Source organism: Gekko japonicus, unplaced genomic scaffold, assembly GCF_001447785.1.
Source record: "Gekko japonicus isolate JY-2015 unplaced genomic scaffold, Gekko_japonicus_V1.1 scaffold154, whole genome shotgun sequence".
In the NCBI taxonomy this organism is placed as follows: domain Eukaryota; kingdom Metazoa; phylum Chordata; class Lepidosauria; order Squamata; family Gekkonidae; genus Gekko; species Gekko japonicus.
The window spans coordinates 1,096,278-1,123,971 of record NW_015172008.1 but is presented as its reverse complement, the minus strand read 5'-3'; the positions used below and the strand labels follow the sequence as shown (position 1 = coordinate 1,123,971).

Here is a 27,694-nt window from a genome sequence, read left to right as displayed (position 1 = left end):
TAAAAACAAGAGCATTGCTATTCAAACAAGTTCAAGCACATAGCTATAAAATGAGGAAATACAACGGCTGCTATCACGGGGCAAATGGGTATGAAAATACTGTATTCAACGAAGAAGTAGCTCTAGGATGATCCTGCACTGAGCAGGGCATTGGACTAGATGGCCTATATGGCCCCCTTCCAACTCTGGGATTCTATGATTCTATCCCAGGAATAATTTATATCTATGCTGAACTACTAGAAACAGGTGACAATCCAGCGGGCTGCAAACTAAGCAGCTGCATAAGCAGCCTTACATGCTGCTTGTAGAGTTGGTATTAGAGGGGTAGGGAGAAATGAGAAGCCCTGGTGCATGCACTTAGGGTGGCCCTCTTGCTCAGGGCCCTGGACTTTGATCAGTTGAAACCATATCCTCCAAAACTCACCCATTCTCTATGCACTACATTTTTCTGGATGTGCTGATTTTTATTTTATTTATAATTGTTTTAGACTTCTATTTGGTCAATTCGCTCAGGATCAGGACAGGTTACAGGATTTAAAGACTAAAACAAACAGACAAACAAAACACAGACCACTGAAATGGTTTGGGCTTTTATTGTTCGCCTTATTTAAAGGTCAAATTAGCAATGATCTTTAGGTAAAATAACAAAAGTCAAGGAAAGATAGGCTTACCTCTTTAGTGTTTTCAGTATAAAACACCCCTAACACCAGTATGTAAATGATTGGTATGAAGAAGGATGAGTGAGTGTAGAACTTGTTTTCTTTCATGAACAGATTTGCTCTGTCGCACAGGTAGAAGTAGGCCATAATCAAGCCAAGCTTGCACAAGCACAGCAAAAGTGTCTCTAGTGTAGAAACGGCTGAAGTATTCGTTGTAGGTTTCTTCTCTTCTCCACTTTCCATATCAGTGCATGGCTTATTCTTCCGATGATCATTACGACGAATAAGGACCAAAATCAAATATCCAACTGCAGATGCACCGAAAAAGCAAAAAGCCAGCTTCTGTATCAAAGTGATGGGAGGTCGAGGCTGGCAACAGGAACCATCAATGGGCTTCATAACCTTGTTGCAGTACACGTTCATGAGAATCATTGCACTCTGTCCATGGGAAAAGATAACTCGGTCACTGGGATTTTAGACTTAAGCACATCATACTATGTGGATCCCAGGTGGAATTAAAATAAGCATAATGGTTTTTTTAAAAAATACCAAAAGAAATGTAAGTGGTTTTTATTGGAAAATTTGATTTAAACATCTTACTGAGAGACCAACCCATGGACAAACAGTATAATACAAACAATGGAACCTGGGAAAGAAGGGCAGCAAGAAACAACCTTTAATTTTCTCCTCTTAGTTTTCAGGATAATAACTAATGCTCACTGTTGAGGAAAACATTTCTGCACAGTTCTTCCAAGAGCTTCGTTTGGCCTTCTCTCAAAGTCTTTTCAGAAAGGGAATATATAGCAAAGCTAAGCAAGTCTACTTAGAGGTAAGCCCATGGTATTCAATGGGGCTTACTTCCAGGAAAGTGTCCTTACAATTGCAGCCAGTGTGCCAACTCTGGAATTCTTCCTACTCAGACATAAACATGTAAAACTTCCCCTAAATGATTAAATTTTGCATCTATCATTTTAGCGATCCATGTAACCATATAAGAATTATTTGCCCCCATATTACAGATGTGGGAGTGGAAACAGAGAGAAAGCCAGGGTCTTTCATTTCATGTTCCTGACTACTGTGTTACAATAGTCCACTCTCAAACACCTGGAGAAGGTGGAATGTCTGAGGAGACAACAGGGAGGATCTGAGACCCATTTATCCAGAAAAAAATTATCAAACCAATTAAACCAAGAAACCCTATAATTCAAATTTTCCTGTATCTCATTAGTTACTAGGCATTGCAAATTATTTATGTTGGATAAAAATGTTTTGCAAAATATAGCTTGTGAAGAATTTTGTACGATACACTTGAGTGTAATGTTTAAGATAATTTTAATAAATATTAACAAAATTTGTGTTATTGGCCATTTTCTGTTTTAGATGTTAACATTAATATCTAGTAATTAATCCTAAAGGTTGTGTTTACAAAGTGATTACTCACCATTTCCCTGCTTGATTCAGGAAGATGTAAACCATCTAAGGACTGCATTATGGTTTCTTCTGCTATCAGCCTAGACGCACTGAATACTTTCACTCTGGCCTTCGAATTTTTTGAACTGCTGTTTAGAATGCTGACTGCTGCTTCATTGTAGGCATCTATTTTCTCATTAGTGATCATTTTCCTGCTTTCACTCAACATATCTTCATAGACTGGATCTGAATTGAAATGAGTAGTAGATTTTTTAAAGCAAAACAATAAATGAGTACTCAGTCTATAGTGCTCTCATTCACAGTGATTCCCTGGAATGAGCTCACAAGCCCATATCTGGTACAACTAAGTTCCTGCTAGGAGAAGTACAGAGAAACTGTCTAGTCCAGATATGCTCATGGAGTAGGCACTCTAGCCTGCTGCACTTGAGGGTGTTTACTAATGAGAAGATCTGCTGAGAAGGGAATGGCTACAGAGTCCTTCTTGAAAATTCTGCATGAAGTCTTTTCAAACCAGAAGCTTGCTTCAGTCCAGCCACAAGTTTGTGGGCAACATCCTGTGCAGCATCTGTTCACTGATGTCATGGGCAAGCAAATTCCTCTTTAACAAGGAACATACTTTCCCTTAAATAAACCCCAAAGTGGAACACTAATCAGTCACTCCAGCTAGGATGACGTGCCAACTTCAGCAGCTGCTCCCAGGATAGATCCTAGGAAAAGCCTGATCTGAACACTCAAATCAGATGATACAAGTATTACATACAAAACTATCCACAATCATTTTGGCAGGGAGGGCGGGATATAAATCGAACAAATAAATAAATAAATAAAATTTAATTTACTAGAAAGCTTAAAAGTTGTGCCACGTCATTCATTTTACCTTGTAAGACCCAGTAGACATCACTGCTTTTTGCCAGTTTCTCCAGAAGAGGCGCAATCGATGTGATATTGATTTTATACTGCGTGAGGGCTTCATTGCTTCCATTATGAATTTTGATGGACCACTAAAGGGGTACAAAAATAAATATTCAGCACATGAATTTATGGGAAATATAATCGGAACACTCTAAATAGCCTAAATTTGTCAGAGCTTGGAAGCTAAGCAGGGTGGGCCAAGATCAGTACTTGGATGGAAAACCACCAAGGAAGACTGGGGTTGCTGTGCAGAGGAAGGCAAGGGCAACCCATCTCTACTCTTCTCTTGAAAACGCCACAGAAGTGGAACTTCACAGGGCTACCACAAATCAGTTGCAACTTGACAAGACTTTTATTATTACCATCATCATCAGAGCAGAAGTATTTAAGAACTGCTTTAGCTTAATGGATGTGATACTTAGTAATTGCCTAAAACAGAGACATATAAGACTTAAAGCAGATTCCTTCATATACTAGATGGTAACAAGCTATGTCAGCTCTTCTACAGATCAGGCCATGTAATTCTCATTCCACAAGAAGGTGGTAGGAACAAAGAAGGTGCCTCAAGCCTGTAATGTCTGCTGGGATGAATAAAATAGTGTTGTAAGATCAGGAACAGCAGCAGCAATGAAAAAATGAGCAGAGAGGCACTGGCTGGCAGCATATGGGATGTGGCAATGAACACAAAAGGACAGTTCATGAAGAAAGAGTAAAATTATTTATTCAGAAAAAAATTATGCCTACTCTGCAGGAACTTGCCCAAGGTGGCTTATAAAGTATAAGTAATAAAAACAAAGCATTTAAAATACTAATTAAAATCCAGCATTAAGTCATGACCTGGATAGGCCAAGCAAGCCCGATCTTGTCAGCTCTCAGAAGCTAAGCAGGGCCAACCCTGGCAAGTATTTGGATGGGAGACCTCTAGAGAATACCAGGATTGGGAGGCAGAGGCAGGCTTTGAAGCCACTTCTCTGAACATCCTCCATGCCCCAGTAGGAATCGCCGGAAGTCCCAGGCACAGGCGTGCGCACACACACAAATGCAAAAATACCAAAAAAAGTTCCAGCCCAGGCCAGTTTAAAAACATAGACCATAAAAAAACTACTGACAGAAGAGAAAGACTCATTGACTGAAACGATAAATTACACAAGAACCCAGGAGAGGTAGTCTCTCTGGATTTACAGACACAGCCACCAGAACCTTTCAACTATAGTCCCTTCCTCAATCAGACACCAGTTATAAACAGAATAGAGTTTATTTATCAGAGACTTGCAATCAGAACTAGAAAGACTTTAAAACAAGAAAAACCTATGGCCCTTGGCCCTCACTAAACATTAGAGATCTGCATAGTTACCAACTTCAGGAATCCATAGTCCAAGACAGTCCATTGTAATAAAGTCCAACTAGGTCCCATCTTTGTCCAAGGTTCCAGCCATGTGCTCAGCTGCACCAAAGAATCCTTTGTCTCCCAAAGAGCACATGACAGAGACACAGCATTTCAGGGTACATCCAAGAACAGAGAGAGAGAGCCAGAGAAAAGTGAGCTCCTCTCTAAGGGTTAGCCAATTTGAACCCCAATCTCATTATGACCGGCCCTGGCCAGTAGCCAACCACAATGAGACAGGTACTTTCCAAATTTGGGGTTGTCATGGTAAATGGGTGGGGATAGGTTGGGTCCAGGGACCATCCTCTGCAGTAAGATGATCCCCTGACCCCCTCCCATCCAGGAGGCTACGTGCGTCTCTGCCATGCTTCAGCAGAGACATTTGGTTTATGGGGGCAATTTGAGCAAATGGTCAGCCACCTGGCTTACATAGGAAGTCAGAACAACAGGGGGTACATCCCAAGGGGAGGGAAACATGAAGCCTACAGACATTCTAAAGACATTCTAAGGGAGACATGAGGCCCATAGGAATCCATATTCCTATACACAGGCGTGCGCACACACACAAATGCAAAAATACAAAAAAAAGTTCCAGCCCAGGCCAGTTTAAAAATATAGACCATAAAAAGACTACTGACAGAAAAAATAGTTTCCAGACTAATATAGTGTTAAAAAATCAACTCCTTAATTAAAAACCACGAGTGAGTAGAAATGTTTTGACCTGGCACCTAAGAGAAAGAGAAAGAAAAACTGGCACCAGATGAGCTTCAAGGATAAGCAAGGTGCCTGTTTGCTACCTGCCTCTGAGGACAGGGGCACAGAGAGTAGGGCTTGTGAGGCAGTTCTTAACTGGCAGGCTGGCCAATATGGGAGGAAGTGGTCTTTCCAGGAGAAATGGAAGATCATATGTGATACTAAAAGACTCAAAATAGGAAACAGCAGTCCTAATGTTCACTTGGACTTATAAACAACTGCTTTATGAACAGCTTACCGTAGCAGCTCCTGCTATGATTATGTGAGGCTTTGGAGAGGACCCCTACAACACAGTGAAAAGGAGGTTAATCTTCATCACTAATGTAAGCTGTCGTAATTAAGTATTCAGGCAAAATTGCCTACATGTAAATATCATCTCAGATATAGTCTAATGTTGCTTTGGAACTAATCAGAAGTGTAAAAGGTATGAGTCAACTTTACACAATAGCAAAAGCAGCCACTGAAGAACTAGAATACAGAGCTTAGTCCAGAGAAATTTATCTGGGCCTAAATCCCACTGAAATTAATGTGATTTATTTGCTGAGCACTGAAGTTCTACAGATTTCAGTGGGATTCATTTCCCTGGATTGTGCCCTCTGTCAGAGTATGGCAAACATCTGTTTCTTAGAATATTTAATTTTACAGGATTTTAAGTAGTTATTTACATACTTGTAACTCTACATGATATCATGGTTACAGAGATCTGTTATGGATCCCACTTAGTAAAATCTGGGGTATCAGTTAAAATTGAATAAATGAGCACCGCCTAATTTTCATTGTCCCATTGCTTTGTGTTTCATTTCATCCACGCAGCAACCCAAATGTCTGTGACTCAGTTTATAAACAGTAATCCCCTTTGCAAAGTGAGCCTTCAACTTCTCTCCTATGAAGGAGAGCACTGTGTGCAAGCACAAGGATCATCCACTGTGCAAATTTCCCAGATAACATGACAAGAGTCTTTGTTCATTTAAAATCCACTGCTCAACTATCGGCCAGACTGTAGCCTATTCAAAACACAACTTCATGACCTGAAATGCTATAAGCACCCCTCCTGGGTATGCTGATCTATATCCCATAAATTGTGTTCCAGTATCAGCTAACCTCAGTCCATGACTTGATCCGTTGCTTCATGGAGCCATTGACTTCCGGATACCATAGAAAATCCTGGGGTGGGAGAAAAGGGAAAGATTCATTAACAAGCATAAGGAATCTAGAAGCCACATTTCATAAGTTGTCTGCTTTCTCCTTATTCCAAATATATTATATGGTCCATGAACCCTGGCTTACGTTATTTCCTTGCTACAGTGAAGAACTCTGACAGCAAAGCATCTGCAGGCTGCTTTAAACACAACATTCAGCAGAGATACTCCTGAAATACATTTGACCCTATGCAGCAATATAACTTGTAACTTGTAAGCTGGTGTTCTTTTATTCAGTTGGGGAAAACAGAAGTGTTAGACTGGTGTTCTGTGCAGCCCACACGTGAAGTGTGGAAGTAAATAATACAAGCACATGTGCCTGAAAAAAAATCAAGATTAAGAGTTCCCAGACGCACATTTTATTTCCAAATTTTACAAGCTTGCTACAGAGAACACTGGTGTAACATTAACGTTTCTAAGCACAATCATAAAAGGTACCTGCCTGTAACTTAGAGTTTGTATTATCAACAAGAAAACTTAACTGAAAGATTTGCCCTAACCTGGATAGCTCAGGCTAGCCTGATCTTGACAGATCTCAGATGCTAAGCAGGGATGAGAGACTACCAAAGATGTCTAGGCCTCCTATGCAGAGGCAGGCAATGGCAAACAACCTCTGAAAATCTATTGCCTTGAAAACTCTACAGGGTTGCCATAAATCAGCTGTGACTTATATATAGCCACAAGAAATCTGAACTGAAACATTTAGTGGAGTGTTACTGGTACCAGATATCTCAATTCTTAGATGCTTTCAGTGTTAGAAAATATTATATTGACCAAAGACTTCTCATTTCTGAAACACTTAGTACTTTCAAATTTCAAAGCATTTACCCACATAACCCTCCTCATATCTAGGAGGATACCGCTGGGGCAGTATAACTCAAAGAAACTAAAGTAAGACCATACTGGGCTTTGTAGCTATCAAGTACTGTTTCAAATAATATGCCTTCCTTCTCTTCCATTATAGTTTAAGGGACAACCAAATATGCTTACCACTTTGAGGGATGAAGATTTATCTTCAAAAGGAATGTTTCCATGCTATCAAAATAAAATATATATATATAATTTTCAAATATCCATGAATGTATGCAAACTGTATTTTTAAAAGGTCTCACAGAAGCTTTGTACATCAATGATCAGCACAAATTCTGGAATACAAATATTTGTGATGAAAGCTTCAACCCCACATAACAGCTGGCTTTGGTAACTTACATTAACTATGCAGTATTTCCAAAGTAAGACCTTCTGTATTCAATGGGTTGTACTCCCAGGAAACTTGCAGAAGACTGCACTATCTGTCCTGGATTCAATCCCCAACTATTTGAGAGAAAATATCGAAGAACTAACTGTGTAACCTTGCTCAGGTGGACGAATTCTATTCCATCAGAAGAAAGCTCCTTTGCACTAGAGGAAAGCGCCACTATTAGTGGAATGGAACCTCTGGGATTCAACCCAAACCATTCTTATATACACTTCTAGTCTAATGAACTGATAATATGAAGCCACCTTATGAAGCCTAAGCCACTTATGAGTTCCTGTTAGAAAATATCAACCTCTACATACAAAAAAGCAAATTGTAGCTTGTCATAGTTGCAGATGAAAAGTCTGGAAGCAAGAAGGAAGTGTGTATATACAGGCCTCAGCAATCATAACATTATTTCTTCAAAGCCTCTCTCAGGTTTTCATTGATACTGTCGTACGTAAAAGGTTCTGAAACATTTAAGGTACTGAAGCAAGACTTTTTTCTACCAATAACTTTTTGTCCACCACGATTATGTAAATTATGTACAAGTACTTCAAAAACTGGGCATGAAATAATCAATTTATGATCCAGTGAAAAACATGCCTAGAATTTCCAATACTTTCTGCCATAAAAGCCATCTGCATTTCATGTTGTTGGTTGCATGTTCACCTGTGAATTGGATCTGTCTACTTTGTGCCATATCCTGCTCCAGGATGACCAACTCAAATTAATTTCATACAACTTAAGGCATTCTGTTCTAATTATTCTCAGCTAAATGCATAGCCCTTTCAATTAAATGGCAGCTAGTGCTGCCCAATTCCTACATTCAAGGTCTTGCTTGATCACACAATCCTGTCGGCCTTTCAGGGAGCACATTCCATCATTTCCTTCAGTACAGCACTGGAACATGCCACAGGATTTTTCTCCCTATCTGGAGGAAAAGCCATAGTATAGGCTTGCTCCCCCGATATGGCTTCATCCTCCTCCATCTTTCCAAAGCGGTCTTTCTGCTATACTGGCATCTGCAGCACTGTCCCGACCATAGCCCCCTCCCCCAGTGCCCAGAGCTTCTTGTTTCCTTGTCCACTTCCAGGTTGGCTCAGATCTCAACTATACCCAAAGATGATTTCACATTCATGAACTGTAAGCTTTGACTGACAGTACCATCCTAAACAGGATTAGAACTTCCCAACTCCAATAAAGTAAATGGGCTTAGAAGGGTGTAACTCAATTTAGGATGTCTGTGTGAACGAAGTGGGCCAAACATGACATCATGGCTGAGGAGCAGGGAGACAGGTGGTCCAGCTGCACTCAAATCACCAAATTTTAATTATGAATTCCCAGCTGCTTCCTTCAGGTTCCCACTATCTTCCTCCTCAGCTGCTTGTTCTTGTCTCTACAATGCCATTTTCATTACTCCTCTATTTGAAATTAACCCACTCATTACGTCTCCTACATTATTCTTTACATTACAGTCTTTAAAGTCAACTTCCCCATATTAATTATATAAATAACATTAAATGTAAAATTTCTGAAATCATACCTTGTTTCCCTCCTCCTTAATTTGGGGATTTATGAGTTTTACAAAGGAGTAAAACAGCTGACGAATTCTAGAGTCACCTATAAACGTTATGTGTTTGTCTGCAAGGCAGTCTTTTGCTTCACTGTGAAAGCAAACATTAATATTAATTTGCTATAAATATGACAAAAGAGTAATTTACAAAAAACAACAACCCAGGAATGCAATATAGAATATTCTTCACACAAATACAGAATTCAACCAGAAGGAAGAGTGTAAAGTTGTGCGTATTCCATGAATATCAATGTGGTTTATAGAACAGATTCTTCTCAAAGCCATGACCCTACAATTATTTACTCTGAAGTACTACAGAAAACAATGGGGCTCATCAGGATTGTGCCAGTCAGTGAGCAGCTGTGCTAACACAAGTTCCAGTGGCATATGAGGGTTTCAATGACACAATGCTTCCCTTTTTCTAAAACTCTGAACATCTAAAAATTAAATGCAATCAAAACATACCAATCCCTCTCTACAAACCTTGACAATCCAAATTAAAATGGAAGCTGTGTTTAAGAGTGTTTCACATACATACTTTTTATTAACTGTTACATTCGAATATTTCTCATACAGTCCTTTATTTTACAGTAAATTAACGAACACATATGAAAGCTATTATATAATCACCCAGGGAACGGAAATATTAAAGCCTGTGTTGGACCTCCTATCCAGGTCAAATCAACACAGCCTCTTAATACCTGAACTAAAGCAGGGGCACAAGTAAGATGGAAGGCCCACTACTATATCCATCCCTCACAGTGACACTATAATAGGCAGACCAACTTTATCTGCAGTGACAATCTGTTTCCTTTTTATGTAATATCAAGCTTCTCCTAATAAAGCTCATCAACAAGGTTAACAGAGGGACAGTTTCTGTTCCTATGGTGGCTCTTTGGCCTCTTGCTTTCTCTTTTACAACATTAAAGCAAGCAGAGAAAAAGAGCATAATCACCAACACCAATGGCTGCCACATGTAGCACTGCCATTTTAATAAGACATGGCCAAGGAAGGAACATCCAAGTGAGTGAGTTCAGCCTGATCCTTGCTTTCCAAGACCACCTTAAACATCAGGTTGAAGTTATGTGTGTCACCTGTATGGCCAGAAATTAAATGACCCCGTTCTTCATATTAAGCAATGTACAGATTTTCTATCATTACTAATTATTTTACATCTAGTAATAACTAGAAAGCCCTGACCTGGATATAGCTCAGGCTAGCCTAATCTCATCAGATCTTGGAAGCTTAGTAAGGTCAGCCCTGATTGGTATTTGGATGGGAGACTGCCTAGGAGGTCCCGGCTCGTGATGCAGAGGCAGGCAAGGGCAAAACACCTCTGAATGTCTCTTTGCCTTAAAACCCTGTGGGGGCTGCCATAAGTCAGCAGCAACTTGATGGCACGTTCCACCCCCCTACCAATAACTAGAAAAACCACTATCAGACTTTGGAGTACCATGCCCAAGAAGCACAAATATAGAATCATAGAACGTTAGAGTTGGAAGGTACCTTGCAGGTCATCTAGTCCAACCCCCTGCACTCTGCAGGAGTATACTGAAAGTTAGCCCTACATACTTACAACATACCCGAAAGATGGTCATCCAGCCTCTGCTTTAAAACGTCCAGCGAAGGAGCATCCACCACCTCCCGAGGCAGACTGTTCCACTGCTCAGCCACTCTTAGTTAGGAAGTTTCTCCTGATATTTAGCTGGTAACGACTCCCTTGTAATTTCCACCCATTAGATCTAGTCTTGCAATCCAGAGCAAGAGAGAATAGATCTGCTCCATATTCTACATGACAGCCCTTCAAATACTTGAAGACTGCAATCATGTCCCCTCTAAGCCTTCTCTTTCCCAGGCTAAACATACCCAACTCTTTCAGCCTTTCCTCATAAGACTTGGTTTCCAACCCGCTCACCATCCTGGTTGCCCTCTTCTGGACACGCTTGAGCTTGTCAACATCCTTCCTAAAAAGTGGTGCCCAAAACTGGACACAGGACTCCAGGTGGGGCCTGACCATAGCAGAATAGAGCGGAACTACCACCTCCCTTGATCTGGACACAATGCTTCTGTTAATGCATCCTACGATGTTCCACTACACTGTGCCACCTGAACTTAACAGTAAAAGAATCTAAAGATATAAATGTATAAGTGTGCATTTACAATATTTACAGCATTGACACCTTACCCAGATTTATATTTATGCATCATACAGCTGTGAGGCTGCCATAGCTTCTCCCCAAGAAATCTCCCACTGGAAAGAAGGTACTCACAAGAATCATCTCCTTTTAAAAAAAGAAAAGAAAAGAGGTTTGATACTTGAATTCTGCATTAAAACACAAACTAGAATTCCACTGCTTCTCAGTCAGCACCCGTGTTTGCAACCCAACTGTAATATCTGTTACCGGGATTCAATGCAAAAATTGATGCATATTATTCCCAGTATCACTACTATCATTCCTATAGTTAACACAGAAAGTACTGAAGTATTTGTGGCCTAAAATAATCATCTTTCTTATAGGTATTGTTATAAAGAAATAAGGGCAGCAAATGTTTTTGCTGAACTGCTTGTGAGAACAGTTTCAACTGTGTTTCTTTGAACTGGTAGGACTCAATCCAGTTCTACTGAAGGTACAGCAATGGAACCCTCATAAGATATAAAAGAGATCTCTCTTATTTTCTATTCATGCTTTATAGTTTACTACACACACTGCTACTCTGGCATATATATCTAGAACTTCTGTCCTTGTAAAAACAAGTTGTGTAAGAACTCTTAAAACACACTATGTTATGTGTTTTATTTACTTGCATATATGCTTATCTACAGTTGGCATGCTGGTCAATTGATTGGTCAAACACTGTAAATTGTATCCCCAAATATTCCATTAAGGCAGGAATGTCAATATTAGGGGCATCTTCTCTTAAATTTTACTGTGGTGACATTGGTTAGCAAGGGCAGTGTGGTGTTACTGTATTTAACTGTGATATACAGAGTGATTCCAAATAATATCACCTTGCAATATTAATACTAAGGTTAGGAATAATGGAAAAAACAATGCACAAACAAAAGCAAAGGGCTATAGCAAAATAGAACCCAAGAAATGTTTCAGCAGAACTGACTGTCTGAGGGGGGGGGAACCTCTTAATCTGTTTCCAGGAATTTAGATAAAGTGGTGTCGTAAAAATGTAGAAACGCCTTGTTAAATTATGTAAGGCAAATATAAATCTGTCCTATCAAGGTGGTTCCTGGTAACACACATCCTGCATGTAGGAGGAAGTACAGTTTACTTATTTAACCAGAACAAGACACACCTGAGACTCACGCTTGGACGAGTGCTGTATAGAGCAGTGACTTTCTGCCAATGTCTGAATATGGAACGCTTGTAACTGTACCCTTTGTTGCTAAATTTTTGAGTACGGGGGCTTTCACACACACACTGCATGATGTGCTTTCAGTCTACTCTAGACGTGCCTTGCAACTGAATATTACTGTATAAAATGGTAAAATCCAATTGCAAACAATCACTCAAGTGCATCAAAAGTGGATTGAAAGTGCATTATTCAGCATGTGTGAAAGTGCCCTGTATCATTATAATCAATAACTTCTTCTAAAGGTGTCAATTCTTTAATAACTTTTCTGATCATTAAGGAGTATTCAGCTACACTTGCAACTTCCTTGCCCCCTTTTGTTTGTCTGTCTGCTCCTATGAAGGTTGAACCCAAAGGGCCCTAGGTTGGGAGTATCAGCCGGCCATGGCACCTACAAATCTATCAGGCAGGAGTTATGGCAATAGTCAAGGACAAACCCAGAAGCACAGCCACTGTTGTATTACAGGATGCCTGCTTGGTGCACTGGTTGAGAGTGTGGACTCTAATCTAGGAGAACCAGGTTTGATTCCCCACTCCTTCACATGCAGCTGTTGGTGTGACCTTGGGTCAGTCACAAGTTCTCTGAGTTGTTCTCTCAAAAGAGCTCTCTCAGCCCCAGCTACCTCAGAGGGTGTCTGTTGTGGGGAGGGGAAGAGAAAGGAGATTGTAAGCAGCTCTGAGACTCCGAGTCAAGGGCGGACTATAAATCCAATCTCTTCTTCTTCTTCTATAGCTACAGGAATATCCACACAGGAACAGGATACACAAGCGATCATGGGAACTATTCATAACCCTGCTCTGCTTGCTGCAAGAACTGATGAATACTCTCTCTGTTAACAGTTTGCTTTATCAGTTTTATTTTTTTAAACTTGTAACTGTAGGCTGGCCATGGTATACTAAAATAAAAACCAAAGGACTTCTTTTTCATATCAGCAGTTCGAGACCAGAGTGTGCCGCATGACGGAGTGAGCTCCCATCTCTAGTTCCAGCTCCTGCCAACCTAGCAGTTTGAAAGCAAGAAATTGCAAGTAGATAAATAGGGACCCCTTCAGTGGGAAGGTAACAGCGTTCCGTGCGCCTTGGTGTTTAGTCATGCCGGCCACATGACCACGGAAACATCTTCGGACAGTGTGGCTCTTCGGCTTTGAAACGGAGATGAGCACCGCAACCCTAGAGTCGGACTCGACTGGCTTTCGAGCAAGGGAACCTTTACCTTTACAGTGAAAGTTAATTTTTTAAAAAATTAACTAATGAAATTCTTTTATTATGAAACAATATTTTTGTTACTATAATGGTTAAACCTGTTGATGATTTAAGTCTATTTCTGTTGTGATAATTTTTGACAGTCTTTGACCAGCCTATTGATCAAATCTTTTTTTGAGCTGCCCAACCCTATTATCATCATACAGTTTCATCACTAGAATACACTGGTATGACATGCTATAAAGACGAAACTGCAGCGACAGAAATATTTGGATGTTCATTTAGGTGCAACAATGTCAAGAAGGTGACCTGCAGGCAATGCTAACTATAAGAGGCAGCGACATCATCTCTGTTCTGCTGTGCAGTATAAGACCTGAGAGAAGCAACCTCCACAACATGAACAGGGACATTTGCCTAGCAACTACACGAAACGCAAGCACTTCCAATTATTTCAGTATGGTTATACAGTTCCTGGCTAGCTTCTAACCCAACTGAAAAGTACAGGCAAGGCATAGGATCCATTTAGCTGTAAGGCAGGAGAGGCTTGATAAGGATGCAGCTCATACAAGCAGGGACTGGAAAAGGGACTGTTAGGTCTGGGTCCCGACCACAGGAGGGTCTTATATAAAGGGCATCAGCAGAACATACATGGAACATCTCCCACCCATTTATTTTAAACATCTATACCCCACACTGTTTAGTAAAGTACTCAAGGCAGTTTAGAATAACATTGAAAACAGTATCCGAATCATAACACACACTGCAATAGGCAGACTATAGCTTAAAAGGGGTGTGTGTGTGTGACAAACATAGATTAAATCATATAGGAAGAGATCTCATTATATGCTTAGGAAAATAAAGAAGTTTTACCTAACACTGTTGCTTCAGTAATAGATGTGTTTTCAGTAGAGAGAAAATTCAAAATTGTCTGTACAGCAGTGACACGACAGAAAAGGCCAGTCCTTAGTGCTCACCCACTATTCATAAAGCACGACCAAGGAACTCTTCCCACTTAAAATGTGACAGACTGAAGTTTAATTTTAAAGAACATGCTCAAACTACAGATTGAAAACTGGTAAATGTATAACCCAGAACCACTGAACAGTGTTGTCTTTTTCAAGTAAAATAATGTTCTACAATACTAGAGAACGCTTACAGAATTAGAACAATACAAGAAGAGGGAGCCATGATACTTGCGGGGGGGGGAGTATTAGGGCTGAGGAGGAAGTGGCCACAGGTAAGCTCCCCCCCCCAGCACTGGCGGCGAGGCCTGAGCAGCTCCCAGCCGCCAGGCCCGCCAAGCTTCCCTCCCCCACGGCACTGGTGGCGAGGCCCGATTGGCTCCCAGCCACCGGGTCCACCAAGCTTCCCTCCTCCCTGGCAACGGCAGTGAGGCCCGAGCGGCTCCCAGCCACCGGGCCCGCCAAGCTTGCCCAACACCGGCAGCGAGGCCCAAGCAGCTCCCAGCCGCTGGTCCCGTCAAGTCTTCCCCCCCGGCAACGGCTGCGAGGCACCGTTTCCAGTGCGTTCCCTGCACATGCGCAGGGAATGCTTTTTTACTTTTGGGGGGATTTAAGTATCCCCCGTATAGTTTTTTTTTTAACTTTTCAGATTTTTCTGCATACCTGGGGATTGCCCCAAGTGTGCAGGAAAATATCTTTGCCCCCCAAGTGCCCCCGATGTGCAGAGGGGGCATCATGGCTATTAGTATATTAACAGGAGACATGCAACTGTGTGTGTGTGTGGGGGGGGGAACAATTCAGAAACCCCATCCCACTACCAAAATCTTCCTTCAGAGTTTCCTTGAGAGGAACAATTCCTTCAGCCCCTGTAGTGAGGATAAAATGGAAGAGGGAAGAATGATGTTGCAAGTCACTTTTAATTCCCAAAGTGGGATATAAACAGTTAAACAAAACCAGGAGTCCATTACAAGCACTGAGAGATAATGGACAATTAGACCGTCAGTGGTTTCCACAGCATTTTATGATCTGTGTTTAAAGATATAACCTATTATCATCTATCAATTACTCAGGTTTGTCTCCATGTGAAAATAAGCTTCAACAATTCCATTTAATCATAAGTTCCAATAAAAAGTGATGTGTTAGCAAGCAAAAGGGTGAAGTATTATCTGGTGATTATACAAGTCTGCTCAATCAGTTGTTTATGTTTAGAGAGATACTCTCTAGGGCAGGGATTCTCTCTGGCTTGGATTCCCACAGACAGATCCTCCCTGACAGAGCACCACCAGCAGCCTCGTAACTTGGCCAGGGAGAGCCCTCTTTGCTCCCTGTCCCATAGCCTCAAGAAATTAATTAGGAGGAACATTTGCAAAATAAGAGATTGAGCTGGGAGATAGTCACACTGCTTTTTAATTTGCAGGCATTTTTTTTTCCTGTTGGGAAAACAGAGGTGCTTGACAAATAAGAACACCACTTCTCACACTCCCAGTATGGTGCAGTGTGGGGTCCATCAGAATGAGGAAGACGCTGGGCCATGTGTCAAGTTGTCCCTGATTTAATGACAGCAGAAAAGAAGAGTTACAGTGACATGAAAGTTTTCAATACTATTTCCTCAGTTATTTTTATTCTAAGTAAATCTTTAACATATTTCCAAACACCACTGATAACGTTTATTTGCATGTAAAGGTGATTGACATTACCTTTTTTACACAAACTACTGCAGCAATATTACATCCCATAAACACCCAAGTTTCCCAAAGCAGCACTGTGGTCTCCAGTTGACCCCTACTGATGCACACTTTCTGATTTTAAATCCTTCATTAAATATTTGGCATGCAATATACACACAGGATTGACTTCATGCTTTCACAAGAAACCTCTAACATACAGCCCTGCTCCGGACACTAATAGATTTAGAAAGTACAGAAGCAGCAAGGCACATGCGCCCATGAAGGATTCCCAATAAAGACACAAAGGAGTCTCTCATTTGCTGGCTCCAGAGCAAGGAGCCAGCCAACCATTGGTACAGCTATGCATCTGTCATGGAGAAACTCTAACTCTATAGGAAAGCATCAAAATATGGGGAACGAGAAAGGAAGAGGAAGAGGAGATTGGATTTAGACCCCGCCTTTCACTACCCAAAGGAGTCTCAGAGCGGCTTACAATCTCCTTTCTCTTCCCCTCCCCACAACAGCCACCCTGTGAGGTAGGTGGGGCTGAGAGAGCTTTTTCAAGGACTGCTCTTGAGAGAACAGCTCTGAAAAAACTTGTGACTGACCCAAGGTCACACCAGCAGTTGCATGTGGAGGAGTGGGCAATCAAACCAGGTTCTCCCAGATTAGAGTCTGCGCTCCTAACCACTACACCAAACTGGCTCTCAAGAGAGGGAGACAAAGGAAGGTAGAAAAACGAACAGCTGTAGCATTCAGGAAGACATCCTCTTACAGTGACACCATTCACCTACTGCTGTGTAAGCACTGCACGAGCAAATAAGTACAGTGGGGAAAGGTTAAAGAGGTCTGAGGAGGCAGGTGGGCTACAGCTGGATTGTTCTGTTTCTCTTCTGTGTTTATTGGATACAATGTAGGTATTGGAGTGCCAATTTCTATGTCATAATAGTGACAGCAGCTGCTAGGCTTAGTCTGAGAGTAAAGAAGAGAAACATTAATAAATAAAAACGGAGGAATTAAGGTACCTTATACCTTTATTTTTCAAGTAAATTCAAACTAGATGACAAGTAGGAAAAAAGTTGATAAAACAAAACACAAATTCCGTAGTAAAGAAAAGAAATTGTGTTATTTGGGCAGAAACAGTTGCATAACAGGACTAGCAGTTTATCTGGATACTGAGTTAAATGATACTACACTGAAAACACTACACAGTAGTGTATTAACTTTGTATACCTTGTAGACAAAATTAGTTTAACTGAAACAAGTGATATGCTTGAAAATGTCTTTACTATGATATGCCTGGAAATTATCTTTACATCAAATTCTGAATGTGGCCCTATAGTATGGACCAAAAAATACGTGCAATGTGGCTATATACAGATGGGGGTGGGATTTCTCTATTAACCTTCCAAGATTTGCAGACAATCTAAGAAGTTAAAAAGGTTAAGGGGGTTTAACCCCCACCCCACTCTATGTTAAAGGAAAAAAGATCTCAGGATGCTACATCACAAAATCTGAGCTACCATTTTGGGGGTTGCCTAGCAACTCCAATAAACAATGCAGCAGCATGTGGCAGCATCAGCCACAGAGATCAGCCGCCCTGAGCCTGCTTCGCCGGGGAAGGCGGGGTATAAATAAAATAAATTAAGACACAGAAGGGGAGGAGGCAAAAGCCGTAGTGGCACAAAGGAGAAAGAGGAATAAGCAGTAAAGGTTTCCCTTGCTTGAAAGCCAGTCGAATCTGAATCTAGGCGGTGGTGCTCATCTCTGTTTCAAAGCTGTCTGAAGATGTCTCCGTGGTCATGTGGCCGTCATGACTAGATGCTGAGGCATACGGAATGCTGTTACCTTCCCGCCGAAGCAGTACCTATTTATCTACTTGCAATTTCTTGCTTTCGAACTGCTAGGTTGGCAGGAGCTGGGACCACAGACGGGAGTTCACTCCATCATGCGGCACTCAGGTCTCAAACTGCCAAACTACTGACCTTCCGTCTGCAGTTCATCATCTTAACCACTGAGCCACCGCAGCCCCTATAGAATAAGCAGAGGTGGTAACAAATTGGGTGGGTAGAAGAGGGAAAGAACTGGGAACCAGGAATGGGATGGACACAGAGCATGCATTCTACCTGCAAGTCCTCTTTCCTCCGCAGCCATCCTGAGGGGTTAGAAGGTGGCAGCTGCTGAGGCTGCCCCAGCTGGCATGCTTTAACTTCCAATAAGAAGAAGTGTGTGTGGGAGAGTCTCCTCTCCAAGAAACCAAAGGTCAATCCAGGAGGACAGTTTGCCTGCAGCAGCAAGAGGACAAGCAGCTCCTTCTTGAGTCTGCATTAATGGGAAACAACTTCTCACAAGGAAAAGCTGGGTTAGAGAAAAGACAGTACCTCTGGTGGGAAAATTGAGATTGTACCAGGCCACCAGCATTGGCACACACTGCAGGAAATCTTCAGTTGCCCTCCTGGTGAAATTCTGTACTGAGATGCTGCCTTACCAGGGCAACACCTGAGAAATGTATAATCCACACTACCCCTTAGCATCATTCTTAGAAGGGGCTTTCATGCTATATGCCCTATCTTATATCTTTATTAATTTAACTCATCTGTACCTTGTTGTTCTCCCCAATGGAGACCCAAAGCAGCTTACATTGTTCTCCTCTCCTCCATTTTATCCTATTATCAGGTTAGGCTGAAAGTGTGTGACTGGCCCAAGGTCACCCAGTGAGCTGCCATGGCACGAGTGGGGATTTGAACTCGGTTCTCCCAGATACTAGTCTGAAACTCTTAGCTACAACACCACACTGGCTGTCTTGTATCTAGTAGCAGGCCCATAATGGTTGTGAATCCTGGGAAACTACCACTTTTGCCCAGTGGATAAAGCAGTCCTGCTTCCCAAGAAGTGAGCTTAGAATTGCATCATTACTGTTCAATTTAGAAGCTTTCTTGGTAAACAACAAGAGAGATATATTGTGCACTAGTAAGAGTCAAAAGTACATCTGGCTCAGATTCCTACAAAGTCATGGGCACTGTATTCCACTGAATACTGAAGTAGAGTTACAAGAATTTAAGATAAGGAAAAGTTTTTTAAAACAATGCAGCCTTAGGCTGCTTATCTCAATGCTGTGGTATGTGCCTGTATCTACTAAAACCACACAGCATGAGAATTACGGACCGCAAACAAAACAAAGTAAAGTACTTTTCTTGCATTTCCCACATTCCCAGTTTTGCACGAAACCAAAAACACATGAAAGCTCCTATAAGCACAAGACTATTGCATTCAAAGCCACTGGGTCATACAGTCCCTATCATACCTGTTTTTAAGTTAATGTTGTATCATGATTGGAGAGTGGTGTGTGGATATAGGAAATTCGAGTTCCAGTGCCCTTCTCAAGAATAAGAAACCTGCAGGGTAGCCTTGGCCAAGCTACTACTCAACCCATGTCCTTGGAGGAATGGCAGAATATAAATGCAGCAAATAAAGGGGAGGGACAAACCCAGCTCCATTTTCAGGGTTCAGATGGAGAGATTTGCTTCCATTACTACAGTACAGAGTTCCGACAACTACTGGTTCTTATCTGTCCCACCTGTTCTTATGTTTGCCTCCAACAAAGGACCAAGTTCAGAGATGGGTCAACTTTAATAATGGTAGAGATTACACACACACACACACAGAAGTATGGGAATCACACAGGAGAGGCAAAGTTCCCAATTAGTTAACCTGTTTCTATAGATCTCCAGCTAAGTGTTTTAAACATCACTACACAGTGTCACCTTTCTTTCCGACCTACCAGATCTCTGCGGTCTATCAAAGTGCCAAACTACACAGTTTATTGCCTCCCACGCACCTAGAACTGTTTATGTTGCACAGTCCTAATTAGCCGGCACAGACCTCGGGGCAGGAATTACTTCAAAAGGGAACCCTAAATCCGCTACAAGAACATATCACCTTAACACCTAACGTGATATCACCTACACTGCTGGAAGGCTCTGGGGATTGGCCCCCCAAAAAGGAAAAGCAACAACAACAACAAAAGCACTCCTTTGGCGAGTAGCCCCAGAGCGGTCCTTCTGTCTGTCCCACAGGCTGCTACGGGACTGACGACAATCGCTAGGAGAGGGGCGGACACGGACTGGAGGGAGGGAGGGCTGTGGGCAGCAGGAGGATGGCAAAGTGGGGCAGGTGTCAGCCCCCGTGGGACGCCATCCTCAGGGCCAACCTCGGACACCTAAAGCAGGTGTGTCCCCCCGCCCCGCCGCCCTTCAGAGCCCGAGAACAGTCCCTGCCGCCCCCGCATGCCTCCAGGCCCGAGGCGGTGTGCGCCGACACAGCCGCAGCCTCGCTCCACGACCAGGGAGGATGCGAGCTATTCCTGGCAGCGAAGCCGGCTTGGCCGCCGCCTACGGCGCTTCACTCCCCCTGCTGCTCGGCCCCGGGGGTCCCTCGCGCTCCCTTCCATTACTTCCCCCGCTGCTGCTGCTCCTCCTCCTCCTCACCTTGGTACCGGCGGGAAGCGGCGTGGCAGGCAGCAAGCAGGAGGACGGCGCCGACCGCTAGCGCCTTGGCGCTCCTCACGCTGAAATAGTGGTTGATCTCCCGCTTGCCCAGGGTGTAGGCCAAGGCCGCCATTTTGGCTCCTCCATGACAACAGTGCGCGATGGAGCGGGCTGGCGCGCAGGGGCAGCTCTGGGTCCCCAGCGGCGGCGCCGAGGGCCAAGAGGAGAGGAGCCGCCGCTGCAGTCGCCGCCACCACCACCAGCTCGGGGGGGAGGAACCCGGCGACAGGCCTGCGGCTGGGGACGGGTCGTCGCCTAGTGCCGCCTCGCTCGGCTCTCCTTCTCCCAGCAGCGTGGCCCCCTCCGCTTCTTTCTCGCTCAAGCGTCGCCGCTTCACCTCGGCATCTAGCGAGGCGCCCGCCTTTTCTTCTGCCTCCTCCTGAGGCGGCTGCGGTGGCTGCCGTTGCTCACAGGGGCCCTCCGCGTCCCCCTCCCACCGCTGCCAGTGGCCCGCTATCGCCCCCTGCGGTACCCCGGAGTCAGGCCTCTCCGCAGACATGAGCGGCCGCCACTTGCGCGCTCTCTCCCTCTCCCTCAGCAAACATTTGGACCTGCCACCTTTTACTCTGGGAGCAGGACGGGGAGAAGAGGAATCGTTCTGATTGGCCCTCACTGCGGGGGGGGGAAGAGTAGCGCCCTTCCGCGGTCCTCTCCCACTGTGCTGTACCTGCACTGCCGTGACCAGCGCTGGGGGATTGTCCAGCAGATGCTCCATCTGCTGCTTTATTATTGTAAATAATAGCTTCCAACACGCCCCCACCCTTTCGGCGGCGAACGTTATTGTTCCTGCAGGAGGACGGGTCTCCTGCAGCCGCCGCCTCCGCCTCACAGGTGAGCCATTTCCAAACGATGAAGTGCTTGCTAAGTGGGGTGGGGGAGGAAAGACAAACGGGCACTTGAAAAGTCCAGGCTCCTGCCTCGCCCTGCCTTATCCACGGCGGGTTCACCTTCAGAGATTAGAGCACGGCAACCATGCTCTACAGGGGAGGGGAGGGGGAGGTGCCTATGAGAAACTACGAGTGACAACAACGACACAGCCCCCCCCCGCCCCCACCCTCAAAACCAATGGATTAGGAAACGCGCGCGAAAAAGCAGGGGTGACCGGCCACTGTCGAATGTGAGCAGAGATTTCTTTCGTGCAAAGTTGCAAGTTGTTATATCGTTGCGTATCCGGCGCGCCTTAGTGGATTGTCTGAGGGGAATTCCGGGAATCTTATTGTTAAGGAAAGAGCTTGCCTTTGTTGGTTAAACCCAGGGTTGCCAGGTCTGGGTTGGAAAATATATGGAGACTTTGGGGGTAGATCCAGGAAAGGGCAGGGTTTGTGGAGGGGAGGGGCCTCAGTGTGCTACAAAGCCATAGAATCCACCCTTCAAAGTAGGCCTCTCCGCAGACATGAGCGGCCGCCGCTTGCGCGCTCTCTCGAAGTAGACGGTCGGACCTGCCGCCTTTTACTCTGGGTGCAGGACGGGGAGAAGAGGGATCGTTCTGAAAGGCCCAGACCTTCTCGGCCAAAACTGGTTTACATTTTAACCGGACCGGTAGGCAAGCAAAGCAGGGCACCGCTCCTCTGGGAGGGCGTTAGGGAAAACCCTTCTGCACGGTTGTTCCTTCAGACGGCACCAAGGGTGACAGGGCGTTGCTGCTTCTCCCCCTTTCACCTACTTTTACAGTGTTTGCATCTTTCTTTATTGCTGTTATGTGGAGGAAACAAAAGACTTCTGTCACATAGCTGGCGGTTGCGAAAGGATAGATTAACATGGCCATGGTCTGCTGGGGCGTCACTAAACCCGGACTGAATCATTTTTATGGTTGTTATAGGTAATGGAGGCAGATTGGTTACCCCCAGAAGGTCCACGGAAGTTATTGCTTTTGCAACGCTGGTATTGCTTGTTACTCATCTTCCAGATGAGATATTTTTTTAGCACTTAAAGTCTAATTAGAACAATGTAATTACTATTATTTATTTAGGGTAATACTGAGAAAAGTTGTGTAACAAGTATAAACACTTGTTTCCTGGTAAGGTAGGCAACCTGCTTTGAGGAAGTGTTTGAACATACAGTATTAAGAAAGCTGGCACTGTGATTGCAGCTTGTCCTTATGGTAAATGAGGTACTTAGTTCCTGTAATTTAAAGATGGAATTGCCTCAGAGAGGTTGGGGTGCCTTTTTTATAACTTTGTAGAGATATTTAAGAACATAAGAGATGCCAATGTTGGATCAGGCCAAAGGCCCATCCAGTCCAACATTCTGTATCACACAGTGGCCAGAAATACCAGTGCCATCAGGAGGTCCACCAGTGGGGCAAGGACATTAGAAGCCCTCCCACTGTTGAACCCCCCCCAAGCACCAAGATGACAGAGCATCACTTGCCCCAGAGCCCCTATCTATACCTTGTGGCTAATAGCCACTGATGGACCCCTGCTCCATATGCTTATCTAATTCCCTTTTGAAGCCGTCCATGCTTGTAGCTTGTATGAGAATAAAGATATGGTTCCTGCAGACCCTCATTCCAACTTAAGCTGCCTCCCCCCCCCCTTTGCTGGCACTGCAGGTGTAAAATGCACAGGCAAAAGGTTTTTGAGCAAGCATTTAGAATGCAGATACTAAACAATGAAATGTTCACACACACACACACACACCCGACCAGTATGGTCAGTCATTCGATTATATTGTTTAAAATCAAAGACCTCCACAATGTTACAGTCTGAAAAGAAGAAAAACCAAGGGACAGAATCACAAACATTTAAATGCCAACCATAGTCAAATGTAGATATTTTATTCTAGATTCTTTGTGTAACAATAGCAAATAATGCCATATAACAAATAAATGTAATGAATTTGTTGAAACATATTTTGCTTTGGTGGTCAATTGCCTGTTTAAGGTAGACAAAAACCTGTCTCTTAGCAGGATAGTAAATGATGGTGTATCATATGACTACTTCTTGAATTAACCCTGATGACATTCTTGTGTTCACTTTTTAAAAAAAACCCACACACATTTCATCCAGCAAAGAAGGTGACACAAAGTGAGAAAAAAATTAGTGAAAGTTTTTCATTGTGGACTGAAATGTTGACTCTTGAAAATATATTTGACTTGAATAAGCAGTTTTGTATAATTGATATAATATTGAAAATTATTAAGTATTTAAAATCCCTATCCTTATAAAATATTGTCATTAATAAACTTCTTAGGAATGTCTCAGGATAATATATCCACAGGTGTAGCACAATTTAAAAACTTAGCATTTATTAACCCATGTGTGAGTGTGGTGGCAGCAGCTGTGCCCACACAAAACTATCCAGTGGTGAGCTTTTGTTTGGCTGCTGCACCTGTGCTTGGACCACTCTTGCAGGTGGCAGCCCTTTTGCAACAAAGGAGCCTGATTGCCATTTAAGTTGCCTTCCAGGACACCAGCTGCTTGAGAAATGATCTATCAGTTCAAGCGTCACTGCATGCCTGGTGGTCTTTCTTCAGAGAACAGTATTGTCATATCTGATCATGGCATTAAACAGGTGCCTGGAAGTGCTTCCGTGGTTGAGAATGAAGCTGTGTTGGTGCAGCCTTTGTGACCCACTTCCACTACTGCTTATTTAGCTTTTCTCCCTTGACGAAACCATGCATCCAAGTCAAGCATCTCTGGTTTTGCAGACTTTCTATTGGCTCAATCATTGAAAATAATTTTTGATAATTGTAAAATATGCTTTATCCTACTTTTCTTACCATTTTGCTGCTTTCACTGAAAACTTGTTGTGGTCCTACTTAATTCAAGGAAGCTGGTCAATGGATCATTCATTTGAGAACCCAGATAGACCATTTCCTTTTACATATGTTCTTCTCAATGCTATTCATTTGTTTAAAATCAACAATTATTTAGTCTCTGATCATATTGTCCTTTTAACAGATGTAAATATTAGTCTGGGAGAGAAGGTGGCATAGTATAGTAAGCACGCTTGGTACTTGGAAGGGAGACCACCAAGGAAGGCGCTGCAGAGGGAGGCAATGGCAAACCACCTCTGCTTATCACTTGCTTTGAAAGCCTCTTGCTGCTGTAACTTGACAGCACTTTACACACAAAAAAATATTTGTCCAATATATTACATGTACTGTATTGCTGAAAAAGAATAAACAACTCCCAAAACTTTGCAGAGACCTTTTCGTTACTGAAAGCAAAAAACTAGAATGAGTAACAAAAATTATCTCCCTATTTAGAACTGCCAACAAAATAGGAGTTTGTGCAGTTTTTTAAAAATAGCCATCAAAAACATTTTTGTAACAGGGTAACTTTCTTTGCCATTGTTAATGCTTCACCTACCTTGACAAAGCTATTGTAAAGATTTTGATAAATTAAGTGGCACAGCTTAAATGTATTACTTATTGATAAGACTTTGTAGCTAACTTTATCACTATGTGGAACAGTGAACTTAGGAAAATATTTTTTCACTTATTGAATACTTTAACACAACTCAAACAAAGGACTTGTTGTTTTTCTTATTCTGTGTATGTATGCTGGATAAATGTCAAAGCTTGTCTCAATACAGCTGTTGTTTTGTTGCATGGAATAGCTGTTCTATGCACATAGTCCTCTGCCATTGGATGGCTTTTTGGGCTATAAGAAGGCACAACTAAACATTTGGCTTGCATAGGTTGCCAACTTTTAAACTGGTCCTTCTAGTTGTCCATTTAGTAACACTTTGATTTGCAAACTTATCAGCTGATATTGTTTAACTTCGTGCCATGAAAAGCTTTAACTTCCCATTTCCACTCTATTGAAGGGACAGGATATTTCTTGTCTAGTTGGCATGTCTATTTGGCAGCCTTAATGGGCTAAGGTTGTCATTTAGTGCTACTGCATGTGGGATATTTAAGCATCCTGTATGATTGCCATGATTTCCCTGGACTAGGCATGCATATGAGTATAATTTGTACAATATTCTCCTTATGACGGTTTTGTTACATCCTGCATTACATGACCATTTTACAAAGCAGATTTGTAGATAAAATTGCTCACATTCCATCCAACTCTTTTGGTTGTTCCTTTGGCGACATCTAAAGCTGCTGCTTACTCAGATTGCTTCAGTCTCAATTAGTTTCTCTCGAGGATGCATACAAGCCTCTTGGAAGCTCTTGTCCCGTATTACACCTGCTAGATTCTTGCCTTTCTTATCAGATTAGGGGCTGCCAGGAGAGGCTGGTCTATTGCCAGCAACTATTCTTTATTCCCTTTTTATGGGAGCGAGGTTTCTTGTTTTTGTTTTGAACAGGAACTTATTCACCAAATTATTGGCTTGGACTGGAACAAATAATCACATGTCACTTTATTTATATAAGCTGAATCCAATCATTTGATTTAATAAGGTCTGTTTTAAGGCAAACTAACTAACCAACCCACACCCTCTGTGTAAAAGAGGAATAAGCCATAGGTACAAGCAACAGGTTACAGATGAATACTTCATCTGGGGGCAAGATCACTAAGCAGACAATGTCAGTGCAACATCAGGTGGTTTTGAATGAGGCTGACCCTGTTAACATAATTCAGAGGCTCCAGTTGGTGCAGAATTCTGTAGACCCATCTTTTAGTTATTGGGCAGCAAGGAGGGTACTATACCTAGTTTTGGTCTTCAGCTCAGAGTGTTGTTTTGTATTTAATTTTATTCTGAACCCCCCTCCCCCTTCTACTTTTCAGTAAAGCTCTCAAAGTGGGTTATAACGTAAGCTAAAAAATACAGTAAAACCCATCTGAATAACCATAGCAGTAAACACCATCAGACCAGTAATAAGATAAAACCAAAATTATTGTAATGCATTTTTGTACTTTCATTTTGAATGCTTTTTAAAAATTTGGTGTATTTCTTTTGTCTGATTTTATTGAATAACATTGTGTATCTCTCCCTTATAATAAAGCAGTAGTGGGCACCAATGTTCTAAAATGCCCGCCTTTAGTGTTTGGCCGGAAGAACTGCCACTCAGAAGACACTGGCTGGGTTGACTGGCTGCTTTGTCAGCTGCACAGCAGGGGGTTGAAGAGAATGGTTTGATGGCTGCTGGGCCAAGATTGGCAACAATAGTTTCCCAGGAGCCCCATCGTAAATGCACCAAACAATTCCTAAAGATTTTCCGAAACACTACTCTGTCGATAAATTGCAACACTTTGAATTAGCACCAAACTTTTAAGAGCTCTCCAGCTGTCACCTGGAGACTGGCAACAGCTTGTCTGGAGTGTGGGCAGTATGGCATTGTATCTGTCTGAGGTCCCCCTCTTCCTCATCCTCCTCAGACCCCACCCTCAGCAGGCTTCATCCCTAAAATATCCTGGAAGTTTCCAACCTGGAGTTGGCAACCCTATGTCCTTTCCAGGCAACCATCGGCCAACCTTCATTTGCCTGTCTGTCTTAAGTTTTACATCCCCCCCCCCCCAGCCTCTGCCTAGGGAAAGGGCAGTCTTTCCCTGCAGTGGGAACCAAAGCAGATGACATCATTCTCCTCTCCCCCGTATGATCCGCACAACTACCCTATGAGGTATGTTAAGGTTGAAAGTGTGTGAATATGGTCCATAGTCCCCCAGGCAGCTTTTAAAACATGAACCTGGGACCTGCACACCATCTGTGGCAGTAATGGGGTGACTGCTGGCACCTTTTCCTGTCATTTTTTGCCTTGAGGTATTCTGCTTGTGGTGTGATCTGTCTTCTTTGTGGTGTGGCGTGATTGTGTTATTGGGTTTGTTTCTTTTAAAGAGGAAGTGATGTGTTGTGAGTGAGGACATATGTTACCTCAGAATACAGTAGTTCCCATATGCAACT

At 42.9% G+C, this 27,694-nt stretch overlaps 1 protein-coding gene across 1 annotated transcript in view; it reads right to left on the bottom strand.

Annotated features, from left to right (window-relative positions):
* The window catches only part of CASD1 (CAS1 domain containing 1), a 40,696-nt gene extending 19,487 nt beyond the window's left edge, over positions 1-21,209 (bottom strand). The window contains exons 1-9 of the mRNA XM_015420207.1: positions 20,837-21,209; positions 11,337-11,433; positions 9,122-9,242; positions 7,329-7,373; positions 6,241-6,303; positions 5,378-5,422; positions 2,968-3,091; positions 2,101-2,315; positions 672-1,097 (exon numbers count right to left, since the gene is read on the bottom strand). Coding sequence (XP_015275693.1) covers positions 672-1,097; positions 2,101-2,315; positions 2,968-3,091; positions 5,378-5,422; positions 6,241-6,303; positions 7,329-7,373; positions 9,122-9,242; positions 11,337-11,433; positions 20,837-20,969 — 1,269 coding nt within the window. The 5' untranslated portion in view covers positions 20,970-21,209. The remainder of the gene's footprint in view (positions 1-671; positions 1,098-2,100; positions 2,316-2,967; positions 3,092-5,377; positions 5,423-6,240; positions 6,304-7,328; positions 7,374-9,121; positions 9,243-11,336; positions 11,434-20,836) is intronic.
* Between the last annotated feature and the right edge of the window lie 6,485 nt (positions 21,210-27,694).